Source organism: Coloeus monedula (genome assembly GCF_965178545.1).
Source record: "Coloeus monedula genome assembly, chromosome: 5".
NCBI classification, from domain to species: Eukaryota; Metazoa; Chordata; class Aves; order Passeriformes; family Corvidae; genus Coloeus; species Coloeus monedula.
In genome coordinates, this window is record NC_138785.1 from 42,830,038 (window position 1) to 42,853,669 (window position 23,632).

Genomic DNA, 23,632 nt, shown 5'->3' on the forward strand with positions numbered 1-23,632 from the left:
TAAACTGGAGAGTAGGCAACTCTGCTCCCCACTTGCATTCCTGTAGCAGGAACACATTAGACAAATTAGAAGGATAAGAACCAACAATTTGCCTATGTGCCTGTTTATTCTGTTCCATTTGTGTTCTGTTGACTGTGTGTCCTGGCATAGGTCCAGCTCAGCAAAGCTGTATGCGTTGGCTCTTGACTGGGAATAAATTTTTACAACAGGGAGACAGACTTCTCTTGCATGGGTGATACTATAGGTACAGTTAATGCTCCAGTGTGTTTGCAGTCCCAAACAGACTGGCATTCCTCAGGAGACTTGTAGATAGATATAGAAGATGAAAATGGCTAATCTCAGTTCAGTGAAATTTTATGTGCGTTATGGCTCTGTTTTATGCTTTGCACATGCTATGAAAGTATATCTTGATCTAATCACTATGCAAGATATCCCGGAAATAAGGCGTCCAAAAAAGATGGGCTTTGTTCGCAGGCCAAAAAGAAGTCACTATTTGCTTTTATTTCTAACTCTGTATCATTGTTGTTAATACACAGGAATCATTTCAAGTGATAATTCCTGTGCTTGGCACTGGTGAGGCTGCATCTTGAATCCTGGGTTTAGTTTTGGGCCCTTCACTGCAAGAAAGACAGGGAAGTGCTGGAGCACGTTCAGAGGAGGGCGACAAAGCTGGGGAAGGGTCTGGAGGACAAGCCTTATGAGGTGTGGTTGAGGGAGCTGGGGGTGTATAGTCTGGAGAAGAGGAGGCTCAGGGGAGATTTTATCGCTCTCTACAGCTGCCTGAAAGTAGGTTGTAGCCAGGTGGGGGGTCTGTCTCCTCTCCCAGGTAACAAGCAACAGGATAAGAGGAAATGGCCTCAAGCTGTGCCAAGAGAGGCTTACATTGGTAGGAAAAATTTCTTCACTGAAAGGATGGTCGAGCATTGGAACAGGCTGTCCAGGGAAGTGATGAAATTACTGTCCCTGGAAGTGTTAAAAATCCATGTAAATGTGGCACTTAAGAACGTGGTTTATTGGTGGACTTGGCAGTGCTGCGTTAATGGCTGGACTTGATGATCTAAAAGGGCTTTTTCAACCTTAATGATTCTATGTTCACTGTGAGTCATCCTGTTTGCCAGCATTTTTCGTACGCTTCTTCCCATGTTTCTAATTGGCTGACTTTGAGTGGACCAGCCTGTCTGGAAGACTTTACTTCCACAATAAGAGGTGGGTGTAGGTAAATGACCCAGACTTTGTCTGCCAGTAATATGCCTGGGACATGTCTAGGTTTGGATAAATAATGAATGCCTTTAGGGGAGAACATGACAGGGAATGTTTGATGTGGTGTAGAGGTGGCTTCAGGATATGTCTGGAGTATGCAATAGGAGTAGAAATGCACTGAGGAAAATAGCTATGTCTTCAGCTGCCACTGAGAAAAGATCCTACCAGAACAAGATAAACAGCTTTCTGAGCTGTCAGCTGTACCACCTGGACTGCTTGATAATGAAGATTACACGTCATCTTCATAAACCACTGCTCTTCAGAAAAGAGTGTTTACTTCCAAGTTGTTCCAAGGGACTTGTTTTGAAATTTGTCTTATCTATAACAATTGAAACACCCTTCACGATCCATGTTTGCAAACAAAACATTTGATTTGTGGTTGAGTTAAAGGCGTTCATCAAATCGAACCCAGATGTCATCTTCACATTTGTTTTTCTGAAAACTAATTGTAAAACTAATTTTAGTCACCTTAAGACAAATTACTGTATTATTAGGACAAAATCAGAGTTATTGTTACTGTTCCAACATATTTTCATCCTCCTGAACTGCCTAGCAAAAATTAGTTATTATACAATACTGCCTGTCACTATTGGCTGTATAATGGTGTCTAGCTGAAAACTTTTGGTTGACTGTATACAGTTCTTAGTCACTTTTTCCACATACAGAGGCAATGGGCTTAGAGCAGCTCTGTGGGTAACAGTCAGTTGACTAGAACAGCAGCCTAACCTAGCCAGAATAGCAGCCTCCAGCTCAGGGAAGAAAGCAGATGTTACAGAAAATAGGAGGAGGTACCGGTATGAGATGTGACAAATACAAGCCTTTCTAGTACCTTCGAGCCTTCTACTGAAGACCAGTCTTGGCTGCCTTTGTAAATTACTATGGTGCCTCTCAAGTGACACTGTGTCTGTCTGTCTGGAACCACTGGCTTGGTCACCTTGTTGTTAAAATGGGTTGGAGCACATCAGGCGTGTGGCCATAAAAGAACTGCTAGGGTACCTTGGCTCTGCTCCTACAGCTGTTTTTGTGAAAAGGTACAGCTGTGACCTGCACTAAGGAGTTCTGTCAAATGTTCTGAGAAGTCCAGAAAAACATTGGCACCTGCAAGGAGATAAACTAGATAGTATTGGGCACAGAATCAAGGTTAGGGAGATTTGTTCCCTGTTTCTTTTAGAGCTGTCATCCGAAAACTTGTTTGTGAGGAGTCTGCAAACAGCACAGTGTGCTTCATGGGCTTACTCACCCATCAGTATGTTGCTGTGCGTATTCAGTGGCGCACAGCACCCACCCAGTGCTCGTGCTGCAGCATTTTGTCAATTAGCAACTGATGAACATAGATGACTTGTGATACAAGTGGTATGTAAGTTCTCCTTTTTTTTATTTTTCTCCTTCTAGGCAGGAAGATCTACCAAGACCTTTTTTACTGCACTCATGCTTGAGGAGCTCTGATGAAGAAGTAAGATTCCTGCAAAAATGTTCTCAAGTTCTGGTGTATTGTCTCCTACCCTCAAAGGATGTCCAGTCTGTCAGCTTGCGCATAGTCCTTGCAGAAATACTTGCAACAAAAGGTAGATCGAAGATCAGAGATGATTAACCATTTGTACATGTACAATATTAGCAATTACAAACTTTATTATGTATAAGTCTTGATGCTCTGCTTTTACATTCTAAAATTTAATTTCTGTGATAGCCCATAAGACAATACATTCACAAAATCAAGCATATACTTACTTAACTCTCATGACTTGATGCCAGGTTGTTTATCACATTTCAGGGTAAAACACAATTTGTCCTTTCGCATTCTCTATTTTTTCATAGAGGAATACTGTTGCAACTTTCCTTGGCATTATTTATAATGATTATATGAATAATTCTGGCCTTTTATATTTCATTCAGATGCATAAACACATCCTTAAATCTGTGGATCCTATAACTGAATCATGATATCATATTTGATTAATTATTTTACACTTTGATTTATCCAATGTGTTTTTTTAAATTGAGGGTTTTCTATTTTGCCTTTTATCAGCCACACTTTGATGTAAATACAATACACATTTTTTATGTCACTGTCAAATTCAGAAATTATGAAGTCCTGAGTATATTACGCAATTCAGTTTACTTTCAATTTTCATTTATACTGGCCATAATGTCATAGCCTTCAGAGCACACAGCATAAAGAATGAAAACACTTGGAATTTTCCAAATAGAGCTCAGCTTTGTCAATGTATATCAATTCGTGTAATAGAACACCCAGTTTTATCAAGAAGGTATATGCAATCTCAAATGTACTGACTAGACTTTCTGAACTAAAAGTCCAGAAGACTGGTTTCAGATTTTTTGATTTTTATAAACTTGGATATTTATTTTTGCCTTTTATCTGCAGTTTTCATTTGCAAGACAGCAGTTATTTTTCAACATAAGGATTTTGTTTTAAAATACTTTTCTTCTCCAGTACTGAAACCAGTGGTGGAACTGCTGAGTGATCCAGATTATATTAACCGAATGCTACTCAGCCAGCTGGAGTATAGAGAACAGATGAATGAGCATCAGAAGAAAGATTACACATATGCTCCTTCTTATGAGGAGTTCATCAAGCTCATTAACAGCAGCTCCGATATTGAGTTTCTGAAACAACTGAGGTATTTAATGTTTCACTGTAGCTCATTTAAAACTAAACATGTTTCTTTTCCAGCCCATTACTAAGATTTGAATGAATTGTGATTTTTCTTTTTAAACTTAATTTTAGATTTCTTTTTGTTTGGTGAAGCAGAGATAGTAAGGATGATAAGCTACAACATTTGTTAGATCTCTAATGTAATCAGCATTTTAGCTCAGTGGCAGAAAATGCATAAAAATTCTGCTTAGTAGTATTCTGGAGATGACTGTACTGTTGAAAGGGATAAATGCTTGAAATGTATGAAAGGCATACTGGACTCTTCTTTGCAACTTGCCTCAGTGGAGCTAGACAAAATATGTTGAATTTCCACTAGTGTGGATGGTTTTCTTCTCATTATCTTTATGAACTATGACTGGCCATGGTGGTCTGGTGAGTATGAACCATAGTGACCCTAGGGACACTGAGCATTCAGAACAGCTTGCTGTGATTCTGTGGCATGGAAAGAAGGGGTTTGAGTTCCAACACGATTTACCACTGGATGAGAGGTTTTCCTGGACTGTTGCAGAAAGATGTTTCCTAATTGCATACTACTTAACCATGTTAATGTACTCTACAGAGTTTGTTAAAAACAGAAAAAAACATCACTGAGCTCCTACATATCATGAGTTTGTTTGATGTTCCTGTTTTCTAATGCAAATAGCACCTGTTCACATTCATACTAATTCCACTCCCTGTCTCATCTCTTTCTCCTTATTTCTTTCATTTTAGTATGAGATATTGCCTGCATCTCAAGCCTGCTTTTCCAAGAACCTGTTGTTTATGCTTGCCTTATCTTTAAGCTGTTTCTCTTCTGATTTCTGATTTATGTGAAAGGATAAGGAACAACTGACTGGGAAGTGGGGAGCAGAGATACTACTGCTGTAGATCCTCCTTAGATATCCTTGAGTTGGTTTTGTTGAGCAGAGCAAAGCCTTGGAGGGCTCCTGAAACCATTTCTGGAGCGTTTGTCCTAAGCTCTTACCACCAGCCAGAACTGGTAGTTTTTCCTCTTCCCAGCTCCCCTCTGTTGCTGCTGCAGGCCAGCTTTTTCTCTTCTCAAATGGCTGCAGCAACATCTGAAATACACATGCAGATCAATTACATTTGGTGAATTCTGTGTCATCTCTTGTGACCCTGAACTTCTATTAGACATGGCCTGATCAGACCAAGAGATGGCTTACTGGGATAGAGTATGTGGGCTGCATAAATAACATCGTACTTTCTCTTGTTCTTCTCTTTCATTCTGGAACCACTTGCATTTTTGGGATAGGAAAATACATTAAGGTGATGGTGAAATGATTCTGTTGCTTGGCTACTTATTGTTCGTCTGTTGTAAAATTTGCTCTTTATTCTGGGACAGTGTGCCTTTCCTGAGAGCAGAAATTAGTCTCTATTAGACTCTGCCTAAAACCTAGTTGACGTATTTATTAGCATAATCACACTAATGGATCTGTTTGTTTCAAAAGAAACCCAACTCTTAAGTTGTTGTTGTTCAAGCACATTAATGCTCAGTGTGTTCTCTTTTTAGCTGATGGGTCACTTTAAATTGCATTCTTTAATACCAGGGAGCAGATTTGCTTTATGAAATAATGTGCTTTTGGTTGCACCTACATTTTTCCTTTCTAATCTGTGAAGTCCAAGTGCCATCATCTTGAAATGTCTTCCTCTACATGCTATAAAATGTTGATCAGTCTGAGTTGATCAGTATTTTAATGGAAAATGTCTGAGAAAATGTATCTCCTTTTTGAAGAGAAGTAGTATTTGATTTTGGAGGCAGTGTTCTTCCATCCTCTGTTTGTACAGAGCCAGTCTCTGGGATGATGGTTAAAGAGCATTTCCTGTGGGAGAAGGCATTCCTGTTCTTTTTGTGCTCCAGCACTGTGGAAGCACCCAGAGAGTGATGGGCCCACCTGTAGTCATCTCAAATTTGTGTAGTCTATTTGGCAAAGCTTTCATGATTAACCAGTGAAAGTTCACAGATTTGCATTAACAAAAACAAACAGTGGTCCCAATATGGATTGAAAAAAAAAGGGGGGGTGGTAGTTAGCTGTAATTCACAACAGTGAGCCACAGGGCAAAGCTATAAAGGAGGAGTTCAAGAGGAAGAAACAAATAAGCTGTTGTGCACTTATCACTGAGAAGCACAGTAAGAGTCTGTTGGAGTGATGGCAGTGGGGAAAATGCTTCCAGTTCTCTTACAACAAATAAACTGCTGGCATGTTTTACTTAAACAGAGTTTCCCAGTTAGATGCTATTCTGGGTAATTATGCTCATTAAGAATTCCTTTTCGTGGTTTCATTTGGAAACAATTTTTTAGTGTCTGTTCTAAGCCAGTGCATGGCATTCATGAACTCTAAGCCCCCTCCTCCTGTTACTCGTAATGTTGCCACATAGCATCTTGGTAAAGAACAGATACAAGCAGTAGCAATTTTCCATGTAGGCTTAGCTTTAAGGGAAATTTATCCTAAGGCACTACAGTTCCTGGGAAATCCTTATTTTTTATTAAACATTCCTGTCATGCTTATCTTTGCAGATTGATTATTATCTATTTAATAAAATAAAGATAAAATACCTTGCTCAGTTCAAGAGGCCATGAGACACTGATAAACATTTCCTCAGGCTCTTGACTGACCACAGTCAAGAAGGCATGGACTCCTGCGTGCTCCTTGGTGTCTGCACGTGACAGTACAGGAGGGAAGGCTGATAAGGCATCCTTCCAGACCGATTTCATTAACAGAGTTTTGCTAGGCTTTATTGTGATTATAGCCAGGTATTTGTGGTGGGGAAGACAGGGAAAACCCCTAGATGGTTCAGTGGAAACCTGTGGGTGAAGGGTGTGTGTTGCTCTCAGCCAGGAAGTCAGAAAAGAGAGGGAGGCTCTGTGGGTGTCCTTGTAAGCAAGTGTAAAGCTCTCGGCTGTGCAAATAGCTCTCCCTGAAAGGATAATAATGCTGTGAGGATTTTCTAAATCTTGTTTCTCTCCCACCTTAGAAGCACTACCTTAAGAAGAAATATTGTCTTGATTTTCTGCATTGCTTTTGTGGATTTTATTTTTGTAATGCATTTAAAAGATGCAGGAACTACTTACTATTAATTTTGGAGATACTTTAGGATTCATAGTTTGTTAGTATCTGTAGTGGACTTCTAACATTTGGTCACGTAATCTCTTGGAAGTTCACTATTGTTTTTGTGGAAATACCCCTTTAATTTTTGCAGGGAAATCGGGGGAGCTGATGTTTTCATAAAAAGGAATTTGCTGATTTTTGAGGAGCTATTTTGGTTTTTTTTTTTGTTTGCTTTCCTATCATATCTTTACCTTCTGAAAAGTTGAATTTTTGGGGGGGAATGGATGAGAAAAACAAACCAGCAAAGCTTTCACAGAAGGGACCACTGTAAGGTTATCTACAAATGTCCTTCAAACTCATTGTTTATAATGTTTCATTTTTTGATGCTTGTCATGAAGGGAGGCAGACTTTTATTCCTGTATTATCAAGTTTTCACAATGATTGTTGTCCCTATGTCTTTCAAGAAGAAAAAGTTAAACTGTGAAATTTCACCTTCATTTCCCCTCAGACTGAAGTTAGCACGGATTAATTGGAATTCTGCTACAAATAAGGAAGAAAAGATGAATTTTCACATCAGATGTGAAACATTTAATTTCTCTGTCAAAAGAAGACTAAAGATAAAAGACATGCTGAGTTAAAAATGTAGTTGAGAACAAATAGTGATAAGGAAGTAAGCTAGATAGTTTTTATTCTGCTCTCAGGATCAGGATTATATTTATTCTGATACTTATTATTGCAGCAGCAAAAAGTCACTACACAATTCATGGTAAGAAAGACCATTACTACTGGCTCTATATCATCTTTTACTTAAGAAATGAGGGAAATGCATGAATATAATAGAGAATAGGGAAGAAGAAAGTAATGTGGATGTGAAGCCATGAAGGGTCCAGTTTATCAAGTACAGTCACTTCTTCAAAGTTAAATTAATACATCACATTTAAAATGTCCTTAGATGTTTACTCACCAACACCACAGAATACCTAGCAGCTAGAATATTTGGAACAGAGTTTCAGGGAGAAAAGGGTCATGGTCTGGCAGTGTAATCAGGGGAGTGTTTCTGTGGTGCAGTGTTGTACAGCACTCCCATTGAGTAGTTGCAGCGAGAGCCCAATGCTCAGGAGGAACAGACTAAATAGTATGTTTGAGGATGTAACTCAGAGCATCTCCCATACTTAAAGTAATACAAAGAATAGAAAAGAAGAGATGCCATGTTAAGTAGTGGTAATAAAACCATATGAAACCATGAATGTGAACAAATGGGAGTAGATCTGGGCAGAAAAAGTTTGCAAGATAAGTGGGAACTACCTTCCATGTGCAGTTGGTTGTCTGTATCTTGTTTGATAAATTCATGATTTCACAGTTAGCCCACAACACCTGAGTGAGGTGAATGAGTGTCACTGCAGTACACTTACAGATTACATAACCAGTACAACAAAAGTCCAAGTGAGCTGCACTGAATAATTTGGGAAGTCCCCACTCACTTAGGTGAGTGGGGAATTAAATGTGGGAGTTCTTATGCACCACAACACCACCGTTACTCTGGGGCTGTTCTTCCTGTGACGGACTGGGCAAGAACTGTGGTGGTGGATGGAAACAATCAAAATACAGTAATGGCAAAAGGAAGTAGTGTTAGAAAAATTACAGGTTTTCAAACAGGTTTTCAGGTTTCAATTTGATAATTGAAGAATTTGCTGCAGAAAAAAAATCTGGAACTGTAGTATATGCTATGTGTGTAAAACTGTGCCTATACAAAGAGCCAGAGACAATCAAAATCCTAAAAGAGTTATAGGAGGCAAGAGAAATGGGGAGGGAGAATTGAGTGATATTGGTGAGAAAAGCTTACATGAAAGAAGGGGAAATAGGTTTTAAGGATCACATGTTCTTTCATAAATGGAGAGTAAGTAGTCACAGCCTTTCCAGGAGGCTTCAGCTTTCATCTAAGAGTTAACTTGATAGATAGAAAATTCGCTGGAATACTTGCTTTCTTAACAGTATTAATAGCTACCAAAGTAAGTGCATTGAGAGGAATTTGAGTGTTATGACCAGAACTTTGACATTTATAAGAGATTTAACTGACAGTCATTTACTTTGCTGAGTGCATAGTATTTGTTAGTTACAAAATCAGTTTTAAAATTCAGTTTGCTAGCTGCATTAACAGTCTGCTGTTGTGTAGTATAGTTGTAGGTGATAAATATGTTTTAATTATTCCTGGACTATAATACTTTGATGTTTTACATATTTTAGTGTAATTTTTTTCTTCTCTGAATTTATATATGCTCCATATATGTATTGAGTGGATTAGCTGGAAGAAACTTACAGACAGCTCTTTTCTTTTAAACTGAACTACCATCCTGGTTTCCTACAGAAAACTTACATTTAATATTTAGAGTGTGACTTTATATTGTCTTTACTGAACATTACCTGTCTATGCAGTACCATCAGTTGAGAGAAGAGGACAGTGTTATTGTTAGTTGGATGTTTCCTTTTTGTTTCAAGATAATCTGTTTTCCCTACTCCATGTCCACACTGCTCCCAGGTTGCAGGTATACTGAGAAATTAATCTGTTTCCAGGTGAGGAGGAAGTAGAAGTATTTTGATTTTTATTAATTCTTTAGTGTGCGGTATGAAGAAGACATTGTAAAAAATTAATACAGTTTTTTTTTTTTTCTTCTCTTCCCTCTCTTCACCCTTATTCCCTACTGTTTTAAAAATTAGGTATCAAATTGTAGTGGAAATAGTTCAGGCAACCACAATCAGCAATATTCCCCAAGTGAAGAGGCAGAAAGGTAAGATTCCATTTTTAAGTCATATCTGTTGTTTTCATTTTGAAAAGCTATTTGAACTCCCGCCATACATATGCAATCATCATGTGTGGGTTTTTTAGACAGATTTTAGGAATGCTATGCCTTTAGTATTTTGGTTCTGTTTCATTTGTCTGAATCTTCCAGAAGCTTACATGGTATGATTATCCCCTCACCCTATCTTCATCTAAGCTGATGGATCATGAGAAAGGTCATATCTATGATACATTTGTTTTCAGAACTTGCTGCAGCTAGGATTTCTGACATTACAAATTCATATGCTGAGAATCATATTTCTGCTTTCTTTTTCATACAATCTGTTCTTCAAAATCTGTCTGTTCTCTTTTTGAAATAGAAGAAGGAATGATACAGCATAATTGTCAGTCAGACTTTATTTTGACTCTTCATTGTATTATGTTTTTGAGTTGCAATAAAGAGTGCTGTTAAATCCTTCTGCAATGATTTGGCAAGGTCTGCCTTTTTAAAAGCAGTGCATATTACAGTTGTACTTACATTTATTATATATACTACTTTATATGGTTCTCAAAATATGTTAAAATTGAGGCATATCTTCAGGAGATGATCTTAATGGCAAAATTACAGACCAAATAATTGCTTAGGCAGGTATACTTAAGTTGTATCAATGCATAATAGAAAGGCAACAGATAGGAAAATTTAATTTCTTTATAAATAAATCTAAAAGATTTTAGGTTCTCATGTAATCTCTATCTCTCAAGTTTTAAAAAAATTCTTTCCCTTGTATCAGAAAGGAAAACTTTAAAAAGTGATTCAAGTATAATGAAAAATGCAGAAACAGAAAATTAACATGCTGTGGGGTGGGGAAATTTTGGGCAATTTGAAGAGCTTGAGGTCCATGCTCAAGTTTCAGAAAGGTTGTCAACACTAATAATGCTTTTTGTTTACACTCTAAAATAGAGCTAGATGTGCATTCCAGTAGGATATCTTGCTTGTATCAAACCAAGATAAAAGTAGGCATTGGTTTTTATTCAAGGGTACATTATAGAAATAGATATTAATATTTTTCAGATGAAAGGTAATTGGATGGGAAGTCTGTTTCATAAAGTAATAAAATGAGAACAGGGAATTTAACTCTGAGAACATTATGAAAAATCAAATATTGCTAAGCCTGTATTTCCATTTGTGCTACCATTGGTCTTTTTGAGACAATAATTGATTTGGGGGATGTTTTTATACAGTTGAGGTTCCTACAATTAATTATTTATTAATTAATTTTCTTCTATCTCACTTGATTTTATCTATTTAAATATCTACTTTTCTAAATCCTGAACAGAAGATGTTTCTCTGAAGCTACAAATGTCTGGTACTGCAGAATAGATATAAAAATATTACAGAGCTGGTGGTATGTGGTAAAGTTGATTCTGCATTTTTATGGGCTCTTGATTTCTACCTGTACTAAAAAAAAAATCTAACAGAAATTTCACTAGCTGTTGCATTGAAGTTTTGTGTTATGATATGGACTGGTTTTTTTTTGTTTATTCCTCTGGTAACCTTGTATATAATTTAAGGGTTGATTACCACTGCTGGCTCTGTTAGCCCTTGGGACTATTGGGGCTAACCCTTTTGCTCATTAAATAGCCAGTGGTTATGCACATTGTCTGAAGAAGGTGATATTTTTTTTTTTGCTTGACACATGTGAAACAGTGTGCCCCACAGAGGCATGCAATACAGTCTTTTTATAGTTCACACAAATTTAGGGCAGATTTATAATTTCAGTTATTCTACTAAGGTTTTCATCTACCAAAAAATTTCAGGCTCTATGTACAATAAACTTTTAAGAGGGCTATCAAAACTGTAGAGGATAAAATCTAGTTCTGAAGGCTGTTTTGTGCCATATTTTTCCTAAAGGAAATGGAGAAATTTTACCTAATGTGGTAAGGAATCTAATATGCTCCTGAATTTTAAAAAGAAAAGGTTAGAGAAAAAAGCTGTGGTACCTTTCTTAAAACAAACCAAAGCCAACAAAAAAACCAAGCACAACTCACTGGTAACATAAAGATTGTTGAAATCTTGTAGAACAGACTACCACGTTACTCAGCATCACATTGTGATGTTTCCCTTTCTGGATGCTACAGCGTAATGCTACCCCTGGATTTAATGGTGAATAACTAAATGTAAGCTTTACCTAAAATGAAAGTGTGTTTGCACAATCTCATTCTATTTTTCTCTTTTTAATCTTTTCACCCGGCACGTGGCGCATACCTGCAGTGATGTGTGAGCATGGCAGCTGGACGTATGTAACAGTCTCTCCTTTGCTGCTAGTAAATGAGCTCTTGCCTTCTGTGTCATGGGCATCTCTTAGCCTTGACTCCAACCTGGTGAGAGATAGGCTTACTGGGAGCTATTTCCTTTTGCCTATGGCAAACCTGGGTCCTGAAGATGTAACCGCTTCTGTAGTGCCTGGGTGTTCAACAAGAGCAGCTGAACTCTGGCTGGCCAGCATTCTGTTGAGCCTGATGTACGCTCTCAAACTGTAAGAATAGAGCAAGTGTAGATAGTACGTACATGGATATAGAATCATTGTGTGGTTTGGGTTGGAAGGGACCTTTAAAAATATCTCTCTAACCCCTGTGCAATGAGCAGGTACATCTTTAACTAGACCAGATTGCTCAGAGTCCCATCCACCTGACCTTGAATGTTTCCAGGGATGGGGCATGTACCACCTGTCTGGGCAGCCTGTTCCAATGTTTCATCACCCTCATTGTAAAATACTTATTCCTTTTATATAATCCAAATTGTCTTTCTTTTGGTTTAGAACCATTGCCCCTTTGTCCTACTGCAAGAGGCTCTGCTAAAAAGTCTGTCCCCATCTTTCTTACAGGACTCTTAAGTACAGAAGGGCTGCAATTGGATGTCCCCAAAGCCTTCTCTTCTATGCACTGAACCATCCCAGCTCTCTCAGCCTTTCTTCCTGGGAGAGGTGTTCCACCCCTCTGGTTATCTTCATGGCCCTCCTCTGGACCTGCTCCAACAGGTCCATGTCTTTCCTGTGCTGAGGTTCCCAGAACTGAATGCAGTACTCAAGTGGGGTCCCACACGAGAGCCATCTCACTCTCCATCAATTTGAGTTATGGGAGCTTCCTGAGGCAGTGTTTTCAATACAAGAAGGTATAACAAAAGACCTGAGGAGCAGTTAGTGTAGCAGACGTGGCCAAAACTCTGCAGTAGTGAGTGCTTAGCTACAATTTATACTTTGCTTAGGAAAAGAAGTGTTGTACAACCGTGTAACTAGCAATAAGTACGCCTGAGCAGGATTGTGGACCTTTACTATTGGTTAAGGAGACATAATTAAGTCTCTAACACTGACCTAAAATATTTATTTTTTCTAAAAAGATTGTCTATTATTCTAAAAAAGTGTCTATTATTAAAGGATGAGTAGCCTGAGGACAGGTTTCAAACTGATGACTTCTTATAGGAGCTACAGTTACCTAACCTTTTTACTATTTTATGTGGTGATACCAAAGTATGCATTTAATGTTGGTGCCCAGTAAGGTTGGAGAGGAAGGCTTGTTGCTCAGTAAGGACAGGGTTCTTTACACGTTTTAACTAGTGCTGGTGCCACCTATTGGCAAAATACTTAGCTGTTAGGACCCTCTAATGAAATCAGAAAGTACTTTAAAGTACTTCTAAACATCAATGTATTAAACCCTCTGTAGCTGAAAAATGGCATATTATAGGTTTTTTTTTTTCTTTTCAGATTTCTGTCACTTGAATATTCTGGCATGTGAGCATAAGAGAGCAAATGAAAATGTACAAAAGCCTCTGATTCATGTTAAGCAGTAAGTTTTGCATTTGACTCCCTGAGAGAGTCAAAGGTCTAAAAAGTTGAGACACAAAGTAATTTGAGAGGTTTGCAGTATGTTGCCAGTTGTGGCTGGATGATAAAATTTCTGTGTCCAGGAGAATTGATTTTGGCTGTTGCTAAAGTTGAATAAGAAACCTAATGCAGCATTATTGTTTCCAGAGGCATAGATAGTTTATTTTGGAGCAGTGCAGGCCACTGTAAATAGAAGCTGTTACCTTGCATGCTGACACTGTGCTACTTCCCTCATTTACACTGGCACAAAAGCACAGAATCTGGTGTGTACGTGTATCTGCCTTACTTCTCCACTTCTCCAGCAGTGCCTTCCTGTGTATCTTCTTCTTCAATGGTCATGATCACTCAAGCAGTGACTGTAGGAGGAGGCTTGGTTTTGGTGATAGTTTTGTTAGTGTTTTTTTTTTCTTTCTTTTTTAAACTTGTGTTTGGTTTTTTTTCCTATTGGTATTTTCAGATGGTACCCTTCCTACAGTCACATGTGCTATTGTTAGAAGAATCACATCCTTCTACACCTTTAACTGTAAACCACTCTCCTCATCTTACCTTTTGATAATGATTCCTTCTAAGTGCTGAACCAAATTAAAATTTAAGATGCATTTGAAGTATTTTAGTTGTTTTTATTTTTTTTTTTTACAAAAATCTATCTTACCTGCTAAAAATTTTGGAGGACTCTAAGTGCTTATCTAAAAACCTTTACTGCATTTTGATCTATTAAAGCAGTTTGTAAAAGGACAAATACCTGGATTGAGCATTGTAACATGAATGACAGATGATGATATGCAAGTTTCTAGAAGCAAGAGTAAATCTTAATTTTCATAAAGAAAAGGTTTCAAAAACATCAATCAGGAAATAGCAACAAAAGTAAGTTGCTATAATAACTTTATATTTGCTGTAACATGAATAAGAAACTGTTTAAATACACTGGATCTAATTTTAACAGACATAATTTTGTTTCTTCTCATACTGAGATTGTATTACAGGACCCTACAAGAATTTTAGCATGGTTCTCTTTTTACTAGCTTCTTTTTAAAACAAACCCAAAAATGCATGAAGGCCTCTATCTTGTGTTAGGGCAACACAGAGCAAATCTTTCAACAGATTTTTTTTTTAAAGGATTTTTTTGTAAAGAGATTTGTTTGATTTGCCTTTTAATTTTCTGTGCCCTCTGCCTTACACATGACTTCACAGCATGACTGAAAACCACCCTCGGATGACTGGATGGGAGTGTTTTTCAGACACTACAGTGTAATCGACCCCAGGGCATCCCTGTTGAGAAAACTGCTCGTTTTCAAGCAGGGATTGCGAGACAGATTGAATAAGCAGCCATTTCTGTGTGGGGAGGTCTGCTGCGTTGCAGCAGAAGATTTTTCCTGCTGAGCCTTCCCACTGTGTGTCTAGATATTTGCTTTTATAAGCAAAGCTGACAAGTGGCACAGAAACAGAACTGTCTGTGCGCAGGCCTCTCAGCTGCTATGGCTCTGAAAGAGGCTTGAATGTTCAGCTGTAAAAAGGGACTTTTAAAAAAACCTGGGGCTCGAGGCTGGCTTGGTTTTGTGGGTTGTGATGTGTGGGTTTTGTCAGGATGATAATTTAGAGTGAAGTAAAATGGATACTTGTGTGTTCCAGCATACTGCAGATGCCGTGTAACTTAATTATGTCAAAACTGTATTATGATTCCTCCCCCTGACCTGCATCCTCCACACAGGAATAAACATTCATGCTCAATTATTTTTGCACAGTTTTCTGGCAAGGCTTGAAGAGCTGACATTGTGCCTGCATGTCATGCTCAAGCAGTAAGTGTGGAAGAAATCCATGTGGATGAGGGTAAAGGCAACAGATTCTGTGGTATATTTACTTGGTTTTATTTGTGATTTTTCAAATCAAGTTTATAGAGGAAATTCTTCTTTTTTCTCCTGAGATCCTTTGTGTCTGCTAGTGATGATAATTCATCTTGTCCTCAGTTGGTTTGGAGAGATGCTGATCAGGGGAAGAGGCTGACTGGTCAGATAGATGTGGCCAAAGGGGCGCAAGGACCTGCAGACAGAGGCTATCTGTGGTGGATGTTATTTTACTGTATAGTACATACTGACTCCCATGCTCAGATTTACCTTACTGCCACTTGCCTTTTTATTTTTCTCAGCTGTGGCTGTGAGTGGGAGGCTGTGTTGTACTATGCATTGCTAATGATCAGTGCCTAACTTGTCCATGATATCTCTGTAAATCCCTTTTCTCAGATCTGTTTGTGGAAGTGTTTGGGATTTAGCACTTTTTTTACTCAATCTCTTGTCCAACCACAGTAGAGCTGGTTTTCCCTTTGTTGGACCGTGGGCAGTAGAAGAACCATGTGTGCTATTTGTAAAAATTCTGCTCTCGCAGAATTGAACAAATGCTTTCCCAGGCCTATGTAGGCTTTGAAAATGTGTAATTCAAAGTTTCTAAGAGTTGGTGGAGGTTTGTAAAGACTTGTAAGTTATATACATAAGGTTACACGAAAATGTTATGTAGATGTTCACTACTTAAGTACTTCAGCACAGCATTTAGGAGGCCCTGTATGTGCTTAACCTGGCTCTTGGAAAAAGTTTTGCAAAAAAGCTTTTGATGGTGAGCATAGGTGTTGCTCCTTTGGTGATGGGTCAGCTTGGTCAGTGCTGTTGTACACACTGCCAGGTGTCACGGATCTGTAGCTACTGAAGCTGTAAAGGAGCAAGAACTTGTACTTTCTATTTTATTCATGCTTTTGCCATATATAACTCTGCAGGTAAAATGAGAAATCTCTGCCTTTTTGCTGTTACTATTAAGAGAGGGGATGGATCATGCAGGTCTAAAATACAATTAAGTTTCTACTTTAAGCAAATTCGCATTATTTTTTTTTGTATCCTTCAGCGTGCTTAAGGGTTATAAGTGGCATCTTTTGGCATGAAGATTTGGAAGGCCCTGTATTCTGACTGAAGAATGGATGGTGTGAATATGTACTGCAGTTTGATGTATTTAATACATATAAACTTGCTCAAGTAGCAAAGCCACCACAGAAAAAAAAAAAAAGAGGAAAGAAAATTAGGTCTGAGAAATCACTTTTCAGAAATTGTTTTGGTGGGCTCTATGATATGCTTCTGGGGATATACTTCTAGCTTAAATCAAGATAGTTATGAGTGATATAGAAGAAAATGTTGAAGCTTTGTCAGAAATCACTGCAGATGAACAAAAATGCATAGAATAAAACAATTTGCACAGGTAGCATAGCTTTGATTACTTGATAAGTTTGAGTTCATTTGGACCATTTGCATTTTAGTGTTGTTTGGTGCAAATTGAATTATCTACAGCTGTGGATTGATAAGCAGAGTTTGAAATTCTGCTTTTGGTACTAATTGCATTTGGTTGCCTTTGGGAGAGGTGCACAATACCCCTTTGGGATTTGAAGTTCCTCCATGGCAGTGCACGTCCTGTCAAAATTTCCCCAGATAAGGAGAATTATTTTGGAGGAAGTCAATAAAAGACACTTTGCTCCTTTGGAGGTGGAGGCTCTGCTTAGTTGCTGCTGGTAAATATGTATGCAGCTCATGGGGAGGAAGTGCCAATGTAGCATATTTCTTGTCTTGCTGATGAAGAGTGATTTTTGTTTGTTTTTAATAATATTTTTTTAGAAACATACCCAAACTGTAAAGTTGTTACTAGTTAAAAAAATATTACTCAAAGGATGCTTTTTTCCCCGTTGCATTGTGGTGAAACAGTGTCTTAGTAGCATATATCTACTTCTTTTCCTTTTGTTGAAGCTCACTGGAGGGTATGAATACATGCATTCCTTTCCTTTTGTGTGTTCCTGGTTTTATTTGGCTTATGCAGTGATACCTGAATGTAGTGAACATCATCTTTCATGATACTCAGAAATAGGAAAAATCACTCTTAATTGTGTCTTGGTATTCTGGTGATGGTGGAATCAGACAAGAATAGATTAGAAAGAGAAGTCTTTATAACTTAAAACATCTTTTTGATAGTGCTTAATAGGAAAAATGCAGTTTAATATGAAAAGAGCAGTTTAGATCCGAAATTCTCTAAAATCTCAAAAGGAAATTAGGGTGAGGAGAAAAACAGTGATCTACCTAACCTTCTCCATTTGAGCTGAAAATGCTCCTTCTGATTTCTGCTACCTTGTCTTTCATAATTTGGAAGAGGGAAGTGATGCTCAGTGTTAGTCCACACTATCTTTCCTGCACCGTAGCACATTAGCTGCATTCTGTGCTGCTCTGCTTTTCATCAGCCTCTTGTTTATTTGTGAAGGATGTCACTGCCAGGCTTTCATGGTGACTAGTCCTGTTTATCCATGGAGCAGGAACAGGCTGGCAGTGTGATCTTTATCACTGCCCTGAGCAATTCTTGGGTGGAGTGGCTCCTTTTGGATATGAAGAGCTGAGGTAAATGTTTCTGAAGGATCTCTGTTAAGACAGGAAATAATCACTAGAAGCAGTAGGCTCATTAATCTCTTCTGGAGGCCTGCTGCAGTCACAGGATGATAAGACTTCAGGTAAAGTAGACATGCATACTTCGAAAACCCTTCAAGAATGCCTTGTTTCTACCAAGAGGGGTACTTTTGTTTTAAGAAGGCTGAATGATCATTGCATTGTACTGTTTGTGGTTTTTCAGAAGTGGGATTTCAAGTATGCATTTTGAACTCAAAGCATTTAAACTATTGAAAGAATTGGGAACTTTAAAAAAATCATCTTAGAGTCAAGTGCAGCAGGGAAAAGATTGGGGTTTAATCTTTGCTTTAAACTTCTGTTTCTGTATTTGTAATAGCTGTAAATGTTTTGATTTGCGGGAGAGCATTCCTTTGTCCTTAAGGTCTTTTCCTTTCCTTTTCTCTCATTAATACTGGTACCTCTGTTTAGGGAACTGAAACACAAAATTAAATGCTCTGTTGACTTCCCTGTGGAGATAACATGCCAGGAAAACAGATGGCTTTTTTTTTTTTTTTTTTAAGTAAAGTAATTTTATCATTTGCTTCAGTGAGTATCATCTCTTTAGTTCACTATTATATGGCAGCTCAGATGCAAATGATACTCATCCATTAAAATATTAAGAATATTTGTATCAGGAAGCATCCCTATCAACATAGATACATGCAGCAAATCAAGTGAGATTAAAAATATGGGAAAAAATAATGGGAGAATATCTGGACTCAATTATGTGTAGAACTTCAGGGAGCTCCATGTACCTTGAGTTGTCCTTCAGTATGTAAATGACAAAACTTAGAGTTGCATGCAGTACTTACATGTGGCTTTGAGGGGGAAATAAAAGGGTAAAAACAGTCGTAAAAGGAGAAGTTGACATAATGTATTAGAAACTTTCTTAAAATAGGTATTTTAAATAGTTTCTGAGAGATTTTCTTTTTGCTGTGTATGCATTCACAAATGTAACTCTGTAGTTGTTTCTTAACAAGAAGTGTTGTGAAAATGGAATGCTGGTTTTATCTACATGGTTTTGCTAGCATTTAATATTTTGAAAACATAATAGAGTAGATCTTTACTATTTATTCCTGAGCAATCAGATAATCCAGAGCCAAGTACAAGCCAAGTACTTTGCTACTGAGTAATAGCTGCAGCCCAAAAAAGCGTGAGTGTTATCATTGAGTAGGAAAATAAAACCAGTGTATAAATGTGAATCAGTTGCATCCTGCAGATACTAAACATGATTTCCACACAATAGGGTTTTATATCTGCTTTATCTGCTGCTTCTTTTTTTAGATCATGGTAATTAGCTGAAGAGGCTGCAATGTAGAGTACACAAACATTACACTGGCTATTACTAAGTCTTATTCAGCTGACTGTCATCTTCATGTTACTTTACTTTTTAACAGTACTATGCAGTCTTGATGTGGCATTCTAAGATTTTTTTTTTCTTAGTCTTCTGACCATCTTGAGGGAACTTTGGTCAGTTGTCTGGAGGGGATATTGTATGATATAGTGTTCACATCAGGCACAAGAAGTTTGGGTTTGCAAATAAGATGTGTGGGAATCTGGGCTGGAGGGAAGAGAGCCCAGTCCCTCGTGATCCAGGCAGTCAGTGCTATGGTACATAGGCCATCAGCTCCACGTGTTATCATATGCCATGGCTGTAGGTAACTTCCTAATGCCATCTGATAAATGTACATCCCATAGTAGAGGTCTTGGGCTGTGTCTTCCAACAAAGTATGAGAAGAGCTGTAAGGGTCAGGTTTTGCTATGTATTTGAATATGGATTTTTTTTTTTTTTTCTCAAACCTTTTGTGTAAACCCTTGAGTTATCATTGTAGATTGTTTCAAAATCATCGTTCTGTTTCAAATACAAACTTGCCAGTATCTGTACTGATGAGCACAGTTTATTAATGAATGACAGATGCTTTGATCAGACAGGTCACAGAGGCAGTGGTACAATGATGTTTTCATGTCATAAAATACTGTTTATGATTTGCTTTATTCTTAGATTCAAAAGGAAAAGAAACTGCAGCAATGAAAGCTGACCTACTAAGGGCTCGCAATGTGAAGAGGTATATTAATCAGCTGACAGTGGCAAAGAAGCAATGTGAGAAGAGAATAAGGCTCCTGGGAGGCCCTGCTTATGATCAGCAGGAGGATGGCATTTCTGATGAAGGCGATGGCCCTCCAAGTCAGAAGGTATAAATCACATTGCCTGAAGGTCATTCTAAATGTGTTAGCACTGGGTCATGTTACCTCACTGTTGTTAATCCCTCCCTTCCCCCAGGAATCAAGTACAAATTAATTACTGCATGGTTTATTTACTGTGGGAAAAGATTACTGAAGTACTCAAAAAGACACATTGATCACTCAGCTTGGAATATTGCTCAATGTGAAACTTCATAAAGGATCGAGTGGCTTGTAAGCACGTGTGATTTTTCAGACATACCACATGTAGGGAGCTAATAAGGACATGGTAGCAGCTTTTACGAAAGTAGCAACTTGCTTTCAAATAAAAGATTGCCAACGTACGTGCAATATTTCTTTGGCCCTCATTATATTCACTTTGGGAAATATGTGGGCTTTGAAAATACTAAATTATTCAAAAGTAAACACTTGTGGAAGGCAATTGACAAAATTCAGGGTAGTTGTTGCAGAAAAACTCTGCAACAGGTAAAGCTGCTATGACTAAATGCTGGTTTTCAATACCACTGTAGTCTGCAATTAGAAATAACTACCATTGTGTTGTCCAACATCTACAAAAATAAAATGACTACTTAGCTTTGCAGATCTTTAAAACTTTTAGTGACTTCTTTTGTAATCTACTCTGTTCCCTTTGGGCAAAGCACAGTAGCTGATACATTCAAATGTGAAAGAAGATTTTCTGCTTTTCATGTAGGTAGAAGATAGCTTATCTCTTTATGCAGGGATCTTTCATTTTCATTATGTCCTTATAATAATTGTAACTTAGTAGAATGTTAGAAAAAGTAGTATGATGGAGAAATAGCTCCTACTTTTTGTATTTTGTTTTTCTTGAGTAAGGTCTGATACAGAGTGATTCCCTACTCCCCACTTGTCTTTAAAGCATGATTTCAGATGGTGTGTCATAGATTGTGCCAAGGCAGTCCTGATCTCTTTCCTGAAGTTGGGTGTAATGAGAAGTGCCAAGGAGAAAAAGAAAGAGGGGAGCATGTGGCAGCACTGCATGAACCAGTGATGCCACTTTTGAAGCCTGCTGAGATGTTATGAACTTTTCTGGATAGATACACGGTGACATAAGATTGTTCAAGAACGAAGTCCAGTAGTGAAGATGCACTTGATAGGGGCAGGGATTGGTCAGGAGTATAATAAAACATAATAACTAAAATCAAAGGAATTCCTGAAGCTGATGTTGCATGTTTTCTAGACCAATGGGATTTTTTAGTGGGAGTTGCTGACCTGGGGTTATATCCTGCAAATATACCAATGAGCAGCTCAATATTGAGTTAATGGTACTATTAATAGCAAGAATGACTACTTGCACAGGCATTTGTTGTGTGGATGGTGAAAACAGTGGGATCTGAGGCACTTATTTCTTCTAAGCTTTTGATGTTTCTGTGATGAAGTCCTAGAACCCCTCTACAGTCATGTCAGTGTAGAAAATATGAAAACTGCTTCTCTCTTCTGTTGTCCCCAGTTCTCCATTGCCAGCAAAGAAGCTGAGGGAGGCTGAGAGATGGAGGTCATGCTGTCCCCTTCTGAGCACAGAAAAATTCCCAGGGCTTAGCTGAGGAAGCAGTCTTTTTTCGCTGTTGCTTCCTCCCATCCTCTTCTAGCACTGCGGTAGCTGCAGTCTGGGTTTTTACTTCAAGACAGCTGGTGTTACTTTGGATTGTTGGCCCCTCCTATTTGGGCAGTATTGACTGAACACTCAGGCTCTTTTCTAAGCAAAAGGGAAAGGCATTGTTTGGGATTTAGTAGATAAGATATATTAGTATGTTGCAGCTGGGGACTCCTTAGAGTAAGATTGTGCCGGCTTTTCTTTGAAGGTAGCATCTAAGTTGCAGAATTACTAGCTTTTGTAGAAGAAACTTTAAGTTTGCCTTCCTTTCTTCAACTTGCATGAAAGAGGTCAGAAAGGGGCATTTACTGATGGTGTTTTGAATTAATGTTTTATGTAAGTGTAGTGCAGAAGCTTGAATACATTATTAACTTTGGGGAATTTTTGGTACTAGTTGAACAAAGAGTTGACTAGCGAACTAAAGTGGTATTTTGATTTCACTTATGCATCCTATAGAAAGCTTTTTCTTGACTTCAGTAGTTAGGGGAGCAATGGCATTGCTGGTAAAAAGTCTTTAATGCATGTTCTGATTATGGGTTTATATGTGGAGATGGATTATTTGGAGCTCTCAATGTTCTGTTTGATTATGCAGTCTTGTGGTTTTTTATTCATTTGATTCTGTACATGTTTCACTTGCCTAATTTTCCTGAATCCAGGTTCTCTAGGGAAATCCTAAATATGTGATTTATAATCAAATGCTTATAAGCAAACAAACAGACAAACCACAGCTACTTGCTGAAACTCAATTCTGTCATTGCCTCTGATCTTGATTTAAACTCTGCCCATGGTGTAAGATTTGTTTTCAGAGAAAATGCAGTTTGAATTAGTGTAATATATAAAGCAACTCTTAATAGTCAGTGCAGTTTTAGTCCTTCTTCTTAGAAATTGTGCCTGCACAGTACTGCAGTAATTAGTTGAATTCTTGTTGTCTGTGTTTATTCAGTGAAATATTTTTTTCCTCTGTTGAGCTGAGCACAACAGCCACACCACCTTGTCTGTGAGATTTGATGTATGGAGTAACAGCATCTTCTTAGCAGAGCTGTTTTGTAAATTGTGGGTTCTAGGAGGAGGTCTGAGGATCTGACCCTTAACTAGCTGTGAAATAGCAAGGAAACCATCTGAGTGTATTTTGAGGTGGAACCAGCTCATGTTCATAATCCAGCTGATGAGGACTACAATGAAACTCCTGCAGAAGACCTTGCTTCCACTGCTTCTGTGGATAGATGTTGATATAACTGGTGACTTACCAGATTTTCACTGTGATTTCTGAGCTTCAGTTGTAAGATCATGTTATGTCAGAATACATCACAGTACAGAATTTGGGAATATTAAGAAAACAAGATTCAGTTGTTGTCACCCTATTGCCTGGTGATGGATTTTCTTATGACAGAGGTATGTTTGTGAACATGTGAGTCTCAAGGCAGGGATTTTTACATTAGTGTATGTGCAGTAAAATAGTCAGGTACCTTATGTGGTTAGTATACTTCCTGATACTTAAATAACCATTGCATTTAGTTCAGCTATTGCTGTATGTGAAAGAGACAGTCTTCTGATCACTTGCTTCTTTTTAAAACATAACAAGATGAATACAGGCTTAAATTTTAGTCAATATACAGACAAAGCATTAGTTAAGGGTTTTTTAAATGCAACATGGAAAAAGATATTTATCAGTATTGGTTTTTGCATTCCACTTATTCCTGGCTTCTACAAATAAAAGGGAAAA

The 23,632-nt window shown here is 38.0% G+C and overlaps 1 protein-coding gene across 1 annotated transcript in view; it reads left to right on the top strand.

Annotated features, from left to right (window-relative positions):
* Positions 1-23,632, top strand: part of SNX25 (sorting nexin 25) — an 83,683-nt gene that overhangs the window by 31,555 nt on the left and 28,496 nt on the right. Inside the window, exons 4-7 of the mRNA XM_082281754.1 lie at positions 2,653-2,825; positions 3,713-3,899; positions 9,697-9,767; positions 20,098-20,288. Coding sequence (XP_082137880.1) covers positions 2,653-2,825; positions 3,713-3,899; positions 9,697-9,767; positions 20,098-20,288 — 622 coding nt within the window. The remainder of the gene's footprint in view (positions 1-2,652; positions 2,826-3,712; positions 3,900-9,696; positions 9,768-20,097; positions 20,289-23,632) is intronic.